Below are 20615 nucleotides of genomic sequence, written 5' to 3'. Positions count from 1 at the left end.
TTAAAAATGCAATGGCAATAAGAAAAAGAAAACCAACACATTTTAACAAATGTGCTCCTTTTTTTCAGAACACCATAGTTCTAGTAAATATTGATTCTGTTCTGTCTGATCCTGAAAAATGGGAAACACCTGATCAGTTCAACCCAGGCCACTTTCTGGATAAAGATGGAAACTTTGTACACAGAGAAGCATTCTTACCATTCTCAATAGGTATTTACACTGAACAGCAATTTATTTATTCCATGTGATAACAACTTAAGATCCATTCATCCCTCTACATAAATTGGGAAGGCAATTCTACTGTTGTAAATATCTCCAGAAAGAGAAAAGTCCAATTGTATGTGGAAAAGATTGGAAGAGAAGGAATGAAAAACAGAAACCTTTTTATTGGAAGAGATCCATTTTCTCTTGGATGAGAGATCCAGCTATCAAAGTAGTAGCAGCAAAATTCATAATGCTATTAAGACTGTAACTATAAACTACGCAGCCCTGGTGATCATTTCTATAATGCTCTGTCTGCCTGCTGTGAATACAGATGGAAACTTTCAGAGTGAAAATACAAAGCAGCCTTTCAGATTTGAATCATTACATGACAGAGTCAGTTAACTGTAGAAGAAAAGGACTATCTGCAGAAAACAAGCAAGCAAACGAAAAACCCTTACCTATTTGATAATAGATGCTGTGTTGTTGTTGTTTGTTTGTTTGTTTGTTTTCCTGAAAACTGCAAGCAAATTAGAAAGGTAGTTTTGATAGAAATCCTTTGGCTGATTGCCTTTTCTGTCTTTTCACAGGGAGCCGTGTATGCATGGGGGAGCTTTTGGCAAGGCTGGAACTCTTTATTGTCTTTTCCACCCTATTGCGGGCATTCAAGTTCACTCTGCCCGATGGAGTGAAAGAAGTCAACACAAAGTTTGTTTTTGGGAGTATAATGAAGCCACCCCCATTCCAGCTCTGTGCTATTCCTCGGTAGGAAATGTTGCTGTATGGATTCAGGGAAGACTTTGCATGATTGTTTCTGAAAATGAATGCATCTTATCATTTCTTAAGGTTTTTTGCTTTCCTCTTGATTTGGTCAATCACTATACTGGAAGGTGCTTTTCAGACAGTTGCATCCTGAGGATTTTACCTTCAAAGAGTTAATCTTTTGTTCTTGTTTTCAGTTTGAAAACACTTGGTATATTTGTCCTGGTGCATATTATTAAATAAAGATAAAATGGGAAGAATTAGAACTGGGTCTTATTTATTGGTAACAGGAACCAGCATCAAGAGAGAAAGAACTTGAAGAAAGGTCTATAAATTAAAAGTGTCGTGATAAAATATCTGTACATTCTTTCTCATAAACTGCAATTTGTGGAGATAGGTGGAGAGGTCATTTGGTCTGTCCCTGGATATTAGTGGATGGAGGAGTTAAGTTCTTGGGAGAAACCTTCTAAAGAGTCAGCTAATACGATCTGGGATAATTACATTTCCTGAGACTGAACAGGTTTGTTGTTGTGCAACTCTATCATTGACATGTGGCAAGAAGTTGAGGTTTTCACCCACTAAAACAAGTAGTATTTCTGCCCTTGAGATGAAAGTAGAGGAATGGCTTCATTAAGCGGGTGTGGAGAGCTTTTCATAATCCAGGCAAGGAGCAAGGACTGGAAGACAAATGACAACAGCAAGCTAACACAAAGAGTTGATAAATAGTTCCTTCTTCCTTTTATGAACCCAGTGGTTGACAGCAACATAAGAACACATATTTTTCATGATAGGTAGTCATCTGGCATTGTTTACTGCAGATCCTTCAATAATTTATTCAGCTTCATTTGTTCTTTTCAGTGCTTTAATGGATTCTTTATTAGAGATATCTGATGACATCCATCAGCATAAATTAGCACATCACCACCAACAGAGTATTTGGCACTACTGATGACTTCTTGAAGCCCTTTATGAGCATTGTGCTTAAGTACTTAGCAAATATGGACATTGAACATTTTGCTAGCTCAGTTACTGACATTTAACAAAGGGTTTTTCTGACAAGATTGAGAGTGTGTTTTTTTCCTGTGACGTACAAAATGAATACTGTATGCTAGCACATGAGGGGTTATTTTTATACACCAATTAGCTGGTAGTAACTTCTGTAGGACTAAAGTCATTGTCAGCTGTGTTTGTTTTAGTTACCTCAGCCTATCTTGTAGTTTAAAGCACCACAGTTTAACAGGCAGAGATCTATGAAATCAGTAACCGGTGATGCCAGTGCCATCTAATTGGACATAAAAACACATCTGGATACTCTTATGCTGTAGTAATCCATGCTAAGTACCTACTCATACTCTGTAGGGAAAACTGTATGTGCCAGAATAAATTATGGTTAACATCTCAAGGTTACTCCACACACTCAGCTTTGCCAGTGAGTCCTGTGAAAGGTTTTCTGCTCCCCTGTTTTACCTAGACTGGGAAGGTCTGGGATCTCTACCAAGCAAAATTTGAATGGTGCATGATGGTTGTGGAGCAGACATAATAAGAATGTACTGACCATCCTATTTCCCACAGATCACTCTACTCTCATTTTCCTGCCTCTACCTCATCTTCACAATCCACTTCAGGTGTTCTCTTGCTTGGTCTGCCTTCCTGCTTCCAATTTTTGCTCCCTGTTTGGCCTCATTTGGCTTTCTGTTTTTACTGCCCTTCTTATGTTATGCAGTTGTTTGTCTTACCTTATCCTTTACTGTTTCTTAAATTGCAGAGTAGCTGTAGTTACTTTCCCTAACAGCGTTGCTTTGCATGCATTAAAATAAAAAGCAGATGACAGTACGGATTGCAGCCTCTTCACTTCATCATCAGAGAAAGCAACTTGAGGCTTTATTGTCACTTAGAGCAGCAAAAAGATATAATTTTGAAAAAGGAGTGGTTGTCAGAAAGCCTAAGGAAAACAAACAAATAATGGATTGATAATACAGATATCAGCATGAGTAAATGCCAGCTTTTCCTTTCTCTCTATGCCTTCTCTCCCTATGCTTGTTCTCCCCTCCTAGAAGCCCGGCAGGAAAGAGGCAATAGCTGCAGGGCTCCTGTTGAGATCCATATGGTTTACTTTCAAACATAGCTATATTCTTTATTGTGAAAATACATTTAGTTTTGGGAATGTAATCAGCACCAGAGTATCACCGTTCCTACACATAAAGCACAAATTACTCAACCCTTGTTTCTTGTTTTCTGAATCTGAATTCATACTCTCAGGATCTTCCCTGTCCATTGTGTTAGGATGAATTTGTACAGCCATTGCTTCATGATTTAGGAGATCAGTTAGTTTGGGAGGGTTTTGACTGCAATGTCTGGATTCCCGTGAAAGGCTTGGAAAAGTTTGATTGGGCACTACTTTACTCATGCCCGCTGATATTTTTTATTGTGTTTGGTACGTGTGGTTTAAGGAGTTGGATCATCCTAGAGATAAATGTTTTCTAAAGTTTTAGAGTTCCATTATAGAAAATCTGAAAATATGGAAACAAAGGTAGCCCTGGAGAAACTGGAGATGGATATCGGAATTTAAACAGAAGATAAGACAGTGAGGATCCTGTCCAGATGAGTCCAGAGAGAAATCCTCAGGGCCTGGCTGGGACCAGCATGGTGGAGGCTGGAGGGACAGGGGGAAGCCATTTTAGGAGCTGGTCCTGAGGCAAGGATCAGCAAGGGGCCATCGTCTTGAGTGAGCTCTGCAGAGCGTGGCTGAGCTGTCATGGGCAAATGTGGCAGAAAGATCTGGGGAAAAATCACCTGAATTTGGTGCCTGGGTGACAACGTGGGAGAAGGTGGGCTGCTGGCTTGATGGGGAGTGTCATTCATCTGTGGGACTGCTTGCCCACAACGGCCATCCTGTGTGAGGTGGAGAAGGGCTGGGGTCTGGGGAGCCCTGTTACACCCTCTCTTCTCCAGCATGGCCGTAACTGCAAGTGCTGATCCATGGTTTTGTTCAGCTCCGCTTCCTGCCCTTTTATTTCTCCTGGCTGCTCCTGCATCATGCCCTGATTTTAGATGTGGATGAAGGATGTGACTGATCACTGGCAGGGCCTTGGTAAATCTGTCACGGTGTTGAAGGGAGCAGTGGTATTTGCTGGATACCTGGATTAGTGGTAATGTGAAAACTCCAAGCCACGATGCTACAGAAAGAAATGAAGAGGTTTTTACTGTGAGGCTGCTGCCCTGGACGTTGTAGAGGTCCTGTGCAGAGCTACGGCCACCTGACTTGGGCAGTGTCCTGGCCATTGGTCTGTCCTCCTGTTACCTCGGCTGTGTTGGGAGATGGAGACACTTGATCTCTAAAGACTTGATTGAGAGCAGGACCCCAGGCTTGAGAATGTAAAAAAAAAAAAAACAAACAAAACAAACATCTAGATGCAAAATCTTTGACTATCTAAAAATCTAGGGATCTACATTGGTATCAACTTGAAAAAAAATTGAAGAAGTAGTGAATTTTAAGTAGATTTTGCAAAAGCACACTGGGTAAGGAGCAGGTAAATGAACCCATCAGAATTAATTTTTAAAGTGGAAAAAAACCCTGCTGTTGAAAGAGAGATTTAAATTAGAAACAAGTGCTCTGAAGAATAAGCTTCTTATTGTAAACAAATAAAGCTTTTGTAGAAGCATAGAAACAGCCGTTTCTTGGTTAATACACATTCCTCAATTATGCTTTAATGGTAATGAAGTGTGGTGGTTGGAAGCTAATTGACTTGGAGGTCTGGAAATTGTGGGCTGGCAGACTCCAGGCTATTCTTTCTGGATAAGTGCGTTGTGTGTCCCAGAGCCACAAATCCTGTGAAGCAATTTTTGCCCCAAAGAAAGAGCAGCTGAAAGAAACAAGATGAAGCACAAGCCTTCTTGGCAGGTTTTCAGAAGATTAGTGAAAATGTATTTCTTTTATTAATGTTTTGCTTTCAGGGAATGTGCATTTTTCACAGAGAAGCATTTACCCACAGCATTTCAATCAAGATCTGTAAGACAGGACTCTAACCATCACTGCTGTGGTGTCCACAGCCCCTCTCATGTGGTTTTTCATGGTCTGATTGTAGGCATGTAAAACTCCCCTGATAACAGATTTATACTTCCTGCGTGTGCTGAGGCCTGGCAAAGAGCTTTGCTTCATTCAGCATTTATTCTCAACTTGCCAAGTGTGGCACATGCATGTTCTGACTGGTTCTAACTCTTAAAGAGGGATCTTTAGTTCTGGTTGTAGCTCCAGATTCCTAATAGATTTTACCCCCCCTTTTTTTTTTCTTTTTGTTTCACAGTAGAGGTACTTTCTATATGTATATGCTTTATTTCTCGAGCAAGCTTTCTGACAATTGCTCAAAATATTCTGTAGAAGTATCCACCCTTATTTCAAGATTGAAAAAGGAAATTCATAGGCAAGCAAAATCCTTAATGATGTTACCTATTGCAAATAGGTTAGAAAAAAATGTGAGGTTATACATTAAAATAGTTAGGTTTTAAACTAAATTTGAAAGCCTAACAAACCTTGCTTTGCGTATTGACCATTAGATACTAGTATATCTATTTTACAATAAATGTGGGCTTTAAACTTTTATCAGCCTTACCATTACCCTTTATCAGTGGCTCTCCTGGATATAGGTATAAATAGAACAGATACAAAACATTTCAAAAAGTCCAAGATTTAATATCCACTTACATTTGCATGCTCCATTTGTATGTATGGTTATTGCTTTTCTAAAAGCATTCATGAAGAATTCGTAGGAGCACACACATCCACAATTGTTTCAGAAAATTAGATGGAGAATTTGCATGTGGAGATGTGTATCTACATTGCATGGAAAATCTCGGCCATAGTTTAAGATACCATTCCTACAAATCCTGTGATACATATTTGATAATTGTAATCTGAATAATAAGAAGGAGAGGGATATACACCTACTAAGTATGCTTCAGCTTCAAAATGTAATGGGTGGGACAGAAAAAGAGTGGTTGATAATAAAGAGGGAGGGTTAGAGGGCGTGGAATAAATAGTTATATGAAATTTAGACTCTTACGAAAAAAACTGGTTGAGCAACCAGCCTTAATAGCTTCAATAGACTATTTTCAATAAAGACAAGCTGGTAAAAGCAGCAGTTAAAATGTTGACAATAAGTCAAATTCTTATAGCTTTTGTTCTATTTCTTCTAATTATGCAGTTTGTTAAGTTGCAACGAGTACGGAGACAACTTCCTCCTGGACCAATCCCTCTCCCAATTCTTGGGACCTTGATACAGCTGAACTTTCAGTTTAATTGTGATCTCCTCATGAAGGTATTTATTTTTGGATACTCTAATTGTTTAAAAATTTTTGTAATTTTTAATTTCTTGTTTGCTATGTGAAAACATCCTCTTTCAAAACAGCACTGTTAACATACTTTAATTGTTTACTGGTCACTGTGATACTGTGCTTGGTTTGTTTGGCAACTACTGACTTGGTTGACAAAATAAGAAAAAGTTATTGCAGCATAAAGTAGTTTGCCAGGCTAAGAGTATACCAGCACTGGTATTGGAGGTACTGAATAGGTGAAAATCATTATGATGCCTTTTAACCCTGAGTTTGACAAATTCATGTGAAACTTAATACCCTTTAGGGTTTAATATCTTTAGGTATATCAGAAATTAAGGTAGGGAAGAAAATACAGATTTAAGGAATGACTTTCACAGCATAGATTTTTAGCTTTTTGTGCATTGGCAGTCTCTAGCTTAATCAGGAAATAGATACTAAGATATGCTGTGTGTGTATATGCTTGTTGTACTGATGGATGTAAAAAACAAACAAACAAACCTTCCATTAATTGTTTTTTAAGGAGTACTCCTCATCTCTATTTCATTGTTGGCTCTCTCAGTGCTTTCATAATTCTCAATAGACAACTTCATTTGCTTCTGTCACTGCCATTTGGATGAAGCCTGCCAGTTGTTGTGACCAAGCTGCAGGTTCAGACAGAAAGTAAGAACATTGTGAGACAGAATGATCTTAATCAAGTTCCAGGACCTAGATATGCAAAGTGAGGGCTGGTAGTCTTTACAAGCTAGTTACTCCTCTGATTCTGCCTTCCCTTTTTGTTACTTTACTGGTACAAATGATAGAAACATTCTTGAAATAAATTCTGGAACAGAAGTTATGCATAGAAAATATCCTCTTGGACAGGGTGCTGGAAGCAGAAAATGATGACTGTTGTGACTGAGCCTTGGCTTGTGTGTGGTAATGAAAGCTACCTGAGGTTTGTCAGCATACATTTGTGGCTCTGAAAAGCTGGCATATTTGTCTGTTTCCAAAAATGAATGCTGGAAAAGACATTCATACTTTCTCATAGATAATTGTAGTCTTATGGGAAAGATGGAGAACATAATTCCAAGCTAGGGCTGGTCCTGTAATTAACATAAAAACAGGTTCATCCTCTGTTTGTTTGTAGTGTGTGGGATTTCACTGGTGCTTTGCTGGCTTCTCTCCCATCTACAGATGGCAAAAATTCATGGCAATGTATTCACCTTATGGTTTGGATGGGCTCCAGTGATCGTACTGAATGGATTTCAAGCAGTTAAGGATGGTATGACCACCCACCCTGAAGACGTTTCTGGGAGGCTCGTATCTCCTTTCTTCAGAGCAATGGCCAAAGGAAAAGGTGTGACTTTTTTTTTTTTTTTTTTCTTTCCCCCACCATAAATATTGTACAGAAACATTGTCATGACAAATAGCAGCTCTTCTGTAGCTTGTAACCCTTTCCAACAGTACCATAGTGGCAGGGTTTGTCTGTGTCTATTTGATCCTCATCATTTCAGAACTGCCCTTGGTCCCTTACAGTCACTCCATAGCTTCACTTTTACAACCTTCAGAGAGCATCTAGAGAAGCAGCTCTTGAACTTTGAAATGTGTTTGTTTTAGATCAAGCTTAATCTTGCAATCAAGCTTAATCTTCTTCTTACTATCCAGTTGAGTTTGTCCATTTTGGCCCTGCCCATATGCTTTCAGCATTTGCCACAGCTGTTCCTTTGTGTTCATAGGCAATACAATAGTTTCATTATATTCTGTTGTGTAGTGAATCTTTTAAAGTAGTATTTGTCTGTAATAAATATTAGCATGATAAAGAGCTCTTCCTTGAATGGATTTAGGGATTATGTTGGCAACTGGTCACACCTGGAAGCAGCAGAGGAGGTTTGCACTGAAGACTCTACGCAACCTGGGTCTGGGGAAAAGAGGTCTGGAACATCGAGTTCAAGAAGAGGCCCGCTACCTGGTAGAATTCTTTGCAAGTATGAAAGGTATCACTGTGACAAATACTGATTCTTTCCTGTCATTTGTCTGATGTCTTCAGTGTATGAACTACTCTGTCCTGCTCTGAAATCAAGGGCAGTTTCTTTTCCATAAGAGTGTGTGTCAGCTCTTAGAGTGTCTATGGGGAATGAACTAAAAATGCAAAAAGCCTAGGCCTGTGGTTTTTTCAAACTCAGTGGGAGGCTATTGTTGCTCAAACTTATTTATAAAACTACAGAAATAGGGAAGCAAAACTAGATCTTATTTATTATTTATTTAATAGAATCATAGAATGGTTAAGATGGAAAGGTATTTCTGAAGACTGTCTAGTACAACTGCTTCTCAAAGAGGAGTCAATCACAACAGGTTGTGGAGCACCGAGTCCAGTTGGGTATTAAAAATCTTCAAGGATGGAGACTTCACAACCTCTCTGGGCAATGGTTTCAGTGATCAATCAGCCTTACAGTAAAAAAAAAAATCTTATGTTTAAGCAGAATTTCATGTATTTCAATTTCTGCTCGTTGCCTCTTGTCCTTTACCTTATACCACCAAGAGAAGTTTGGATCTATGTTCTTGATGTCCATCCATCAGGTATTTATACACATTTAAGATACTTCCCTGAGCATTCTAAATAGACCCATCTCTCTCAGTCTCTCTTCCATCAGAATCTCCAGTGTTGTGGCCCTTCACTAGGCTTGTTTCTCTATGTTGATGTCTTGTACTGGGGAGCTGAAAACTGGACCCAGCATCCAGATGGGTCTCACCAGTGCTGATCAGAGGGGATGGCTCACCTCCCTGGGCCTGCTGGCAAGGCCTTTCCTAATGCAGCCCGATTTGACGTTGGCCTTCTTTGCCTCAAGGGCATGCTGCTGGCTCTAATATGGTGCTGGTTCATAAAGATATGGAAATATTATCAATGATGATGAGTTAAGTCTTGTAACACCATTTGCATACATTCTGTAAAGCGGTGAGTACAATCTTGTCTTCATTACATTTTATCCCGATCAACCCAGTTAGGAGTATTTGAGTAAGATTTCCCAATACTGGTCATTATGCAAAATGCAAAGTAAATCAGGACATGCTGTAGCTAGCATTGTGTCAATTAAAAGAAATTAAATCCAACCAAATCCCTCAGCTTAAGAACTAGGAGAGATGGAGATGTGACCACATGTGCAGGAAAAAAATAATCTTCTGAAGTACAGAACAATAAATTGCTGATCAGAATTGTGCCTTAGGTGTTGGACAGTTGCATCAGTACAGATATAGCTACAGTTGTTTATATTAATTTATTCTCAAGTCATAAAATTTTCTTAGGATTAGTTTTTCAAGTAATTTCTTTAAAATTAGCTACTATATTATTGACACAGTTGAAAAGAATTTCCGTCATTTTATCTTACTGGAGGTTGTACATCTCTAGCAAGGTCAGACAAAATATAGTAGCCTTGCATGTATTTGTGTTTTTGCTGACTAAGTTTTCCTGTTTTCTCACAGTTCTCTTCTCAGATTCCCTTTGATCTCAAGGTGTTTTCAGTCACTCACATGCTTGAATTTGCAGAGAGCAAATCTGCATAGATCATTTTTCCCACCTCTAATTTTGCTCAGTTGTATTGCAAAATATTTCAGCAGTCTGGCATTTCTTTAGGGTGCAAAACACTTTCCTGGGATTATGGGATTGCACCATAGCTGTGAAAAATCAGTAGGATACTGCAGTTTTGTAAGAAGATTGCTGTTTCTCTGTGAAATGCAATGCTTGCTTGAAAGTTCTTTCGGTAACCTCTAATGTTCTCTCATTTCACTAAAGCAGAAAATAAGACATTCAAGTGACATTTATTGTTATGGTTGCAGAAAATCCCCTGGATCCTTCTTTCCCTCTCGTTCATTCCGTCTCAAATGTGATTTGTGCTGTTGTTTTTGGACATCGCTTCTCAAGAGAGGATGAAACCTTCCGAGAGCTGATTAGAGCCACAGAGCGTCTATTCAAATTTGGAGGCAGCTTTATTCATCATGTAAGCAAATAACCTGTTGTCTTTGTCTGAACACGGTAGAAAGCAAGAAATGCAGATTCAAGAGGTGGCTGTTAGACATAACAGTTTTGGAATGGGTGAGTGATGTCCCGTGCAGCTTTACTGGGCACTGCACTGTCCCCAGGTGTGATGGTAATGCACTACAGACCAGCCTTGGTCATTTGTGTTCATTGTCCTATGTCTGAGTACTGTGGTAAAGGTAGTTTACTCCTACATCTTTGCAGCAAGGCTGAAGCTGATGGACTGCTCCTGGGTAATATTTGTTACTCAGTTGCTCAACCCTCATGCAAAACAGAGGCCTGCCTTGGGCATCATGATTCTTAAATACTGAATGTCAGGTCTGAAAGTGTGATTCACAGTACCAAATTTAGACATTGTTTTATATACAGTCAAGAGAGAGAAGGCTGATTCAAATATATGTTTTGCCTGTGACTTCTAGCGTGGTTTAAATCATTCCAGACAGAGGGGGACCCACTCTCTGAATGCAAAGGGTACTCAGCATTAGGCAAAAAGTGGACATTGCTGTGTCCATGTTCCAGCTTCTTAACTGCATTCTCCAGTGTAGCCTCCAGTGAATACCTAATAAAGTGCTTTCTGGGTGAAAAGTGCTAACTAGGAGAGTACAAACAAGATAAGCTCAGCAAAATGAAGACAGAGAAAAAACTTCTGCTGGTAAACAAATTAAGGGATGATATTTTGAGCAGGAAAATAATTACTAAGAGAAAATACACTGAAGATGCAAGAACTATGTATACAAATTACCCAGGCATAAATATATGCTGAAATTCAGAATGATCTTTCTAGCTTTAAGAGTAGCTGGAAAACAGCTATTGTTAGGCCAGATTTTCCCAAACAGTAAGAGAAGGATAAAATTCATCTGGTTGTGTCATCTAACCCCTTCTTTTCTAGAGGAGAGCACTCAAAATGTCATGTAGCTGTTTCTCAGCTTTTCTGGGTTTCAGATGGGTAGTAGATGTTTCAAGTTTTATTGAGGACTCTTTGAGATCTCTTTTGGTAGAGACTGCTTTGGGGAAATATTGAATTTGTATAGCCAACCCTTTTGGGGATACCTTTGCATGTCCTGGTGAGATGAGAGGGCGGTTTGCAATGGCTTTGCTTCTTCATTTCCTGGTATTCTCCACTGGAGGGCAGGACCTCACTTTTAAAATGCCTGAATGTAGTTTATTCCAATTTAATACATGAGTTGAATAATTGAATAAATGAATACAGTTCGTTCTAATTATAATCATTCTAATTTGGCTGTTGGCTGAGCTTGAAAGCCTTTGTAACTCTGAATCTTACTATTAACACAGCCAGAAATTATATGGTATGCCGTTTCATAACTTGAAAACATAAGTATACTCTTTCTCAGAATATTTTACTAACGATGCCAAAAACACATGCTAACATGAATATTAACTTCTCTTTTTAGTAGGTCTAAAATGCATTTTCTAGTGACAGAGTCTTTGTGGTACCTCTTGTATATCACTCCTGCAGCTGTATGAAATCTTCCCCTGGCTGATGTGCCGTCTCCCTGGCCCTCATAAGAAGGCATTGTCTTGCTATGATGTCCTGAGCTCTTTTACAAGGAGAGAGATCAGAAACCACAAGGAGAGTGAGATACCAGATGAGCCGCAGGATTTCATTGACTTTTACCTAGCTCACATTGAAAAAGTAAGTGTTTGTTCTGCTTCATTGTACAATTCATAGGGTATAAATTGAGGTAGATCATTAAATCATCCCATCTGAGCCCTTTTCTCACAATCTATTACCTGTCATAGACATCCTATTGTGAATCCAGTAACCTGACATTTGCTAAATCCTTTCTGATTTTTGATAAACTGCATCATCTTACAATTCTTTCACTAAAGGGTTTTTTAACATACCACATTTTTCCTCAGTGGCACAAGTTACAAAATTATTTGTGGCCTACATGAAAGAATGCTGAATTTGGAAGCAGACCACAAGAGAGCTGGGAAGAGTTGGGATGTTCTGGGTAGGATATTTGGCTGGTAAGGGTTTGTCAAGACAGGCTGCTGCAAGAGTTCAATTGGATTTCAAGATCATTGTGTAGGGATTCTAGGGGTCAGCAGTGTTTCAGATCAGCCTGGAGAAGGGGAGAGCGCCAGTGATCGGTGAAATTTGAAGCATACAAAGGGAACCGGGATAATTTATTGCATTTTGGGTATGTAGGTGTAGTGGAGGGATGTGAGCATCAGTAGGGTTTTGAAAGGCTGTAGAAGGCTTGTATAAGCTGAGTGATATCTCTCTTTATTGACTTTCCCATGATGACTTTTTTCCTTGATTATCTTGGGAACCAGATCCCCTTCCTAATCCCTGGACTAGCAGCTACCCTTCCCATCTGCAACTCCTTCTTGCCTTCACTTTTTCTTTCTCCTTTTGTCCCCTACAGCAGGCCATATTCCTCCTGTTCTGCTTGGTGATAGGAAGAAAAAGGAGAAAGAGGAGTTGGCGAGATGAGATAGGTGTGACTGTGGGGCTGACAAGGCAAGCGTGGCTCAGAGATCCAAATGAGATATCCAGGGTGAGGGTATCTATTCTTGCAGCCCCTGCACATGGGAGTAGTGGCTGCTGCTCCTGGGTGGCAGTGCTTCCCCTCAGGGATGGCTGGTGCCCCTTGCACCATGATCGTGTGCTGGTTGCAGCAATAAAAGCAATGCAGCCATATCAGGCTGTAAACACCCACCCATCCATTACCTCCTCCTGGCACACCAAAAACTGGTCTGCTGCCCTGGGCTGTTGCCTGCCTCATGTAGTCCCTTTAGATGGCTCTGCTGCTGTGCTCATCACACTGCAGAGAAGTGCACCCAGGGAAGAATCTCTGTTAGCCAGTTCTGTTGGCCAGCTCTTTGGTCTTCTAGCATGTGTCTTATGAATACTTCATGGTGCTTGATTTCGTATTGTAGGGAACAAAAGCAGCTATTGTGTGGAACTCCAAGTATATTGCAACTGTGAAATTGTCACTGTTGTCCAGGCTGGTAATTCCATCAAAGAAACAAATCAGACCCCCTTGCCAAGATTGGTTTTCTGTACAGTGATAAATAGTATTAATTTGTATTTCTGTCTGGTATTTCTTTATTAATTGATTCCTACATCAGCTGGTATATATATATATATATATATTTGTCTAGGGTGGATGTCAGCCTAACTGGCTTTTAGTTCCTTGGATCCTCTTGCTTTCATTTTTTTCGATACTGGCACAATTTTAACACATCTGGTCTTCTGAAGCGTTTAACTGCTTCTAAAGTCTTTCAATGCTGTTGCAAGATTTATGAAACCTGAACCTCAGTGGACCAGAAATTGTTTTAGTGAGCTCTTTTGGGACTCTGCTGGGTGAAAATCATCCAGGTTTATTTATTTACAAAAAATAAAAAATAAAGAGCTGTCTGTAGTAGATATGTAGGAGCAATACAAAAAGACTAGATGATATTAAAACAGAAAAAAATGTCCTTCCCACTTTCTATTTTGCTCCATTGGCAAAAGAAAGGTTCAAGATCCCTGAGCATAACCTCTCTAAATGTAGACAATGAACTCTCAAAAAATATAACAATGTTCTTTCCTGATTTCATCATACATATGCATGTCCTTGCACTTCTAACTGCAAACTGTAAAACCCCAGAGCAGCTGTACACGAGTCATTGCGGCCCTCCAGTGGGGCAGAAGCCTGAAGACCACAGGTTAAGAACCATTACTTTTGTCAGCCTGGAGTTCTTTATCTGGTCGCTGTAAAAAAAAAAAAAAAAAAAAAAGCTAAGGGATGGAATGTGACTGGAGGCCTGATGACATCCTGGTACACATCTTCAGAGCAACAGCCATTTATGAAACATTCCAAATGCACTACTATTTGCACAAGTAATCCAACAATATTTTTTTTTTTCTGTAGATAAACATAATATAGCTTCATGATCATGGACGGAGTAAACATACCTAGTCCAGTTGTGAAATGTTAGCTTTTTGTATTAACAATCATCTTTGGTGTCTCATGTTCTTTATCTGTCTCTCTGGTTTGTACTAGTGCGGCTTGGAACCAATGATAACATCACATTGAATCCTATTCAGATTTTCCTAACTTTTATGAATAAACCTCTACTTTTTCTTATTGTTTGCAGTCCAAAGATGAACCCAGGTCTACCTACAATGAAGAAAACATGGTTTATTCTATAAATGACCTTTTCTTGGGTGGATCGGAGACAACAAGCACTACTTTGAACTGGGGTCTGATCTATATGGTGGCAAATCCAGACATCCAAGGTAAGAGGAAGGGGATAAGCATAACACAGATGCTTTTGATGCAATAGAACAGCACATTTATAATGTTTTAATGGATCAGAGATTATTCCTAGGCACTGATATATGGTTAGTGGAACACAGACCTTTTTATGCTCGTAGATCTGTGCTGGGCAGCATTGGTAGATCCAGAGTTTCTGTATGTAAACTCTTACAGCAGCTGCAGCCATAAGGCAGTTCCCTGAAAGAGTTAGCATGTTGGGAAGTAGGGATATGTATAGGAGGTTGTGGCTAATTGAGATGTAGGGGTTGAGGTCTTTGGAGGAATGAAGATTGTGGTATGATTGTCCATGCAGTAGGAGGGCTGGAGTTGCTCTTTGGGAAGCCAAAGTGCTTGCACACATTGCTGGATGGAACGGTGGCCTCTGCTGCAGCCATTGGTGAGCTGCTGATGGTATTTCAGGAAGCTGAATGTACTCATACAGCAGTAAACATGACTGATGGCTGAAAACAGCAAACCAGAAACCGATGTGTCTTGGGGAACTTCGGTTCTGCTTTGTGTTGGCCAAGTAGCAAAACTGGGGGCTAAAAACTGGGTAAAGATAATTAGCTAAAGCTAAACTGGCAGCTTTTTACTTTTGTTTATCAGTCAATTTCTGAGCCCAAGATATCAGGGTGTCAATTTAATCAGTGATTAAATTAACTCTGTAATGTATTTGAGTTTCTTGCAACAGAAATGATTCCAGGTGGGCGGAGAATTTGATGGTTATCTGTTACGTCTATGTACATTTTAGTTCATTTTTAAGCTTGTCTTTTAAGTACCACTCACTTTCATAGAGCACTAAATGAAAACCAAAGAGAGAATCATTTCTTATGCTGGATAACAGAAAACCCATTGTTAGATAGCAGAATATGTACAAATGCCCAGAAAAGAATAGGATTTTAAATGGAGAAAAGAGATGAAGATAAGAAAAATTGCTTAACATCTAGCTGTCAGACAAGAAGGTTTACTTAATCTCATGTTATTGCATGTTTATTATCACCTGCTGTAATTAAGGTTATGAAAGTGCTGACTCACCTAAATAATTTCACTTATCTAAATATAATACCCTGCACATCCTTGGGAAAGCAGGGTGTGTGCAGAATGATCCATCCCTGGTTTCTTGAGTCATACATGTCATCTAGACTCTCGTAATGAGCAGACACCAGTACATCTGTCTTCCATTAATTGCTGTCTTCGTTTTGAAGCCTTTCATACTTTTTGCCTGCATTGACACCCGGTGACAATGTTATACAGTTCCATGATGTACCATACAGAAAAGTTTGTCCTTTTGCCTAATTATTGAAGTGTTCTCTGAACTACCAGAACAGAGGTGCATGCTTATAGTTTTGTAGTTACTGATCTCTTCAAAGTGTTCTGAATCCTGAAGTAGCCATGTGCTTGGTTTTGTAAGATAGCTGTTCGTAGAAAAAAATTAACTTTACTTTAAAAATCTTTCTGGTTATGTATTTTAAATTCCACAAGGTGCCTATCTGTTGTCAGGGTCTGCCTAACCTAGTTTTGTGACAGGCTGCTGGCAGTTACTGAGCAGGCTTCATGTGAATGAGCACAAAAGGAGCAATGTAGAATGCTCTACTGTGCATTTTAGTGCTGCTTTAAAGGCCCTGGAAAAAGACTAGATGATTTATACATCTAAGGCATTTTTTTATTATGTGTGTGCTGCTTCTCTTGAAGTTTACAGAACAAAATTTATACTTCTGTTAATTCTCCCAACGCTTCTGTGCCAGAAGTAATTTAAATTGTATTATTCTTGACAAACTGACATGTGCCAAGAAGCAGATCTCATTTTTTTTAAAGGGATTTGGACATCGTTCTAGTTGGCATTGCTTCACTTAACACGTCCTGCATAAGACCCATTTTGTTTTAACAGGAATTAGTTTCTTAAGGCCCAGATTCACCTCACTTGAATTCCAGACAGCTCTGATCTTACTGGCTGTAAGTGCCTGAGGCACCTAGCCAAAGGAAAACACAAAGATAAATCAGTTATCTACTGCATTTAAGCATTAGTGAGGCAATGCTTAGTTTTAAAATTCTGAGCAACAAATGTCTTTCCTTAATATACCATCAAATAGCATCAGACACAGAAGCAGAGCTTCTCATGTTTCAGCTGTTGGAGCACCTCACTAACCTTATTTTCTTTATTTATATTTTTGCATTAATTTCGCTGCTCTCTCAGTAGTTCCAAATAGAAAATGTATTTGAAAATGGTATTAGTGAAAATGCTTCTTACATTTTTCCACCTGAAATGGCGACTATTTCTCCACAGAGAAAGTGCAGAAGGAGCTGGATGCGGTTCTGGGTCCTTCCCAGTTAATCTGCTATGAGGATCGGAGAAAGCTGCCCTACACGAATGCTGTGGTTCATGAGATCCAGCGCTTCAGCAACATCATTTCAGTTGGCATGCCCAGAGTCTGTGTGAGGAACACAACATTGCTGGGTTTTCCCCTCAAAAAGGTACAGTTTCTCACAGTTGCTACAGACCTTTCCTGTGTAAGTAGAGCGAGGTACAGATTCACATCTATTTGTACCAAGGCTTTTCCCTCAACAGGAATGGGGTTAGATTCCTCTGGGTGAGAATCTGAATGGGAAGGAGGACAAGAAGCCATTTACCAGGCTGTGATGAGTGATGCTGCTCTTGAGGGAAGGTTATCTGTGTGAAAGATGCCAATGGGTGAAAGAGGGGTCTTTAGCAAATGTTTCTACAAACGGGTGAAGACAAAACCATAGAGGTTTATCCTGAAGGATACTGTGATTGATTTTTTGCTGATAAGGCATTTGACTTACACTGATTTGAAAGATTTGACTGAATTTTTCTCCCAGGAAGCCCATAAAATATCAAGGAAAAAGCATTATGGTTTGCAACTAGCTTTCATCAAAGAGACTGAATCACAGAAATATTAGAAATATTAGCAGTGAAAATGGTAAAAAAATTATTCTATTGACATGGCCACTTCCACTCTTAGGTTTGGACTGACATTTTGAATCAAAACTACTTTCCATTCCTCACAGTTCTTCGCTTCCTGCTGGGGAAATGAACTTACCAGCCTACAACACTGAACACTGAAAATAAACAATGACTAATGCTCGTCTCACCTACCAGTTTCTGGCTGCTGGAGGAAGATTGACAGCCAGAAATGAATTAGTGTTTTTCCACTTTCAGGGCAGCATAGTTCTTCCAAATATTGCTTCTTCTTTGTACGACCCCGAGCACTGGGAAACACCTCGACAGTTCAACCCTGGCCATTTCTTGGATAAGGATGGAAACTTTGTGAGCCAAGAAGCCTTTTTACCATTCTCAATAGGTAAATTTACCAACAGCACAAATTTGAATAGTTTGAGTTGAGACTGTATAATTAAGATGTCAATTGAAAACCTTGCGGTCATCTCTTATAAGCGTCTTTGTGAAAACTGTGATAAAATCAAAATGATTATTTTCAGTAACATTTCCCAATCCACCTGTAGACATCTACTAAAAATTCTGCTGAGCAAATAATTATATGGAAAATCAGAGACATGCTGAGAAATGCATGCATCTAACCTGTCCTATTTTTGGAGGGAAACTCTCTGCTAGTAATTATGGTTATTCATCTGGGGCATACATTTCAACTCCAGGCATATATTTGAAAAGCACTTGTAAGCAGCTGTGCTGCTGCTTTATGCATAAAAAACTGGAGCATATCTCCCAGGAAGAACATTTCTTTATACTTCATTTACATGACTGAATGAATTTCTTTTCAGTTGTCAGTCAGGTAAAGGTAAGGTTTTTGAGGTAATTGAAGCAAAACTCATAGCAGAAGGGGTGCTCAGATATCTACAGCTGTAGATAGGATTCTTTAAAAGGAAATTTTGTGTCATTGATTGCATTAAGTTCTAAAGAAATTCCAGACTCAGCAAAAATACGTTTGCTTTGTGTGAGAATGAATTTGATTGTTTTTGAGTTCAGGGTGATTTACTCACTGTCCTTTCCCTCTTCCTTTTGCAGGGCACCGAGTGTGTTTGGGGGAGCACCTAGCAAGGACTGAGCTCTTCATTTTCTTTGCCAACCTGCTCCGGGCATTCACCTTCCGACTTCCCGAGGGAGTGACAAAGATCAACACAGAGCCTATTTTGGGGGGCACGCTGCAGCCCCACCCATACAAGGTTTGTGCCATTCCACGCTAGGATGCAGCACATCGCAGACAACCTGCTAAGCAATCCTACTTTTGTGAATACGTTCACGTGGATGAACATGTAACTTTCTGGCTCCAGAAGTGCTCCCTGTGTCTACATCAGATGATTTTTTTTCAGACCTGTTACATGCTCTTGAAGATGATCTCTTTTTTAATTGAAATTATTCTTTTGCTCTGGAGCACACCATTGTTCTCAGCCTTGCAGACATCATGAAGTTGCTGTCCATATGGGCAGATTTAGAGACTGTGCACTGCTGAGCAAATGATAAAACTGATTGTAGACTTCAAAAATTAAAATGTTAACACTGAGTTATCCTGTTGTCAAAACCTATGTAGTTTGGAAAACCATATCTGGAAAATGCTGCCTCTTTCTATTACTGTCATCACTCATAACACGTTGGTCAACTTTTTGTTGATGGTCGCTAATAAAATATAAGAAGAAAAAAATTAGCAGCCATTTTTATTTATGAATTATTTACAGTTCACTGTGAATTTTGAGATTTGAGCCAACATATATATATGTTATATATATATATATATAAATTGTGTCTTTAAATCTGCCAGAGATTATTTGGTGGGAGTACAGCAGAGAAGAGGTACAGGCTGAACTCTGTCACAGAGGCAGATAGTTTTAATGTTTTTAAATGCTGCCATGTTAATTTTTGGAAACTCCTTTGTAGTAGAGCAATTATTTACTCCTGTTCTGTGGTTGATTTCTGTCAGGATCAGCACTGGGTAGTTGCTAGAGCAAGTGCAGGGAGCTCCTCAAAGGACCTACTTGAATTACAGAGCCTGCTGGAATTAGAGCTGATGGTAAATTGAAAAATATACATGGAAGACACCAGAGATGCTTTGTAATCGCCTCAGAAGTTCAGTGATATGCCTGAAGCTACAAAGGCTTCCTGCATACACAAAATACTAGTCAAATCCAATTAAAGAGCCAATAATAGTAGAAAAGGAGGGGAAAAAAGGTTCCTGTGGTGAATATAAATTTATTTATGTTGTCTGAAACAGACTTGTAAAATGTAAGTGAACTTGTCCTTCATTAATATTCCTATTTCATTGTGAGAGGATAGGACAGCTATACAGATGATGATCTGTTAAATCAGTCATCACTAGATGTCAGCCACTGTGTCATTGAGATGAGTTTAGGCAGTCTACAATGCATTACAAATTAAGATCTGTCTCATTATTTCTAATTCAATAGCTGATGGAACATGGCATCAAAATAGTAAGGCACTTGATATTTAGCTGTTATTAAATTAAATGGCAGAATAGCATTAGTAAAATATGGAAGATCACATTCTGACATTTTATTTGACTGAAAACTGAGCGCTCTGTTAAAAACTGATGTCAAAGTCTCCGTGGATCTGCATGTACATGGATAGATAAGGCAAAGCAGAAAATGCTGTGATTTGGGGGTGTTGGGGCTGTAATTGCTTCTTAAAAATGAAGCAGGAAACAGTGGTAGCATTACAAGCATTAACACCATTGCTATGTGATGCTGTCACTCTTGAAGGCCAGATGCTTCTCCAGATACACTTTCAAAAGGGAAGCTCATAAATAGGCCTGAGGTGGAAAGTTGTCTGGGAAAGCATGCATGAAGCCAAAGCAAGTCGAGCTGCCTGCGCCCCTGGGAATGACACAGCCCAAAACAATGGATGTAACTCCTACTTGTCTGCATGCTCAAGAGGAGATGCTCAGGGCACTTTATATGAAAATTATAGATCATACACGGGTAGGTTATTTACACATATTTATCTGAGACAGGCTGCGCTCACTGCAGATTTTTAATTCCTTTGTGCACAGCTGCCTGGATAGAAGACGCCAGCCCATGAGATGTGGCAGCAGGAC

General features: G+C 39.4%; 1 protein-coding gene across 1 annotated transcript; it reads left to right on the top strand.

Annotated features, from left to right (window-relative positions):
• Nucleotides 1–73: 73 nt before the first annotated feature.
• Nucleotides 74–19121, top strand: LOC311441411 (cytochrome P450 2J4-like). The gene is made up of 11 exons (XM_084529523.1): nucleotides 74–210; nucleotides 792–966; nucleotides 6165–6278; nucleotides 7468–7630; nucleotides 8118–8267; nucleotides 10105–10265; nucleotides 11781–11957; nucleotides 14414–14555; nucleotides 16859–17046; nucleotides 17753–17894; nucleotides 18575–19121. Exons 2-11 carry the CDS (start codon nucleotides 802–804, stop codon nucleotides 18751–18753), a joined length of 1581 nt encoding a protein of 526 aa, XP_084385649.1. The 5' UTR covers nucleotides 74–210; nucleotides 792–801; the 3' UTR covers nucleotides 18754–19121.
• The last annotated feature ends 1494 nt before the right edge of the window (nucleotides 19122–20615 follow it).

The sequence above is a fragment of the Aythya ferina genome, assembly GCF_964211825.1.
Source record: "Aythya ferina genome assembly, chromosome: 9".
NCBI lineage: Eukaryota > Metazoa > Chordata > Aves > Anseriformes > Anatidae > Aythya > Aythya ferina.
The sequence above is the reverse complement of the archived record's forward strand: the minus strand, read 5'-3'. Positions and strand labels throughout refer to the sequence as shown.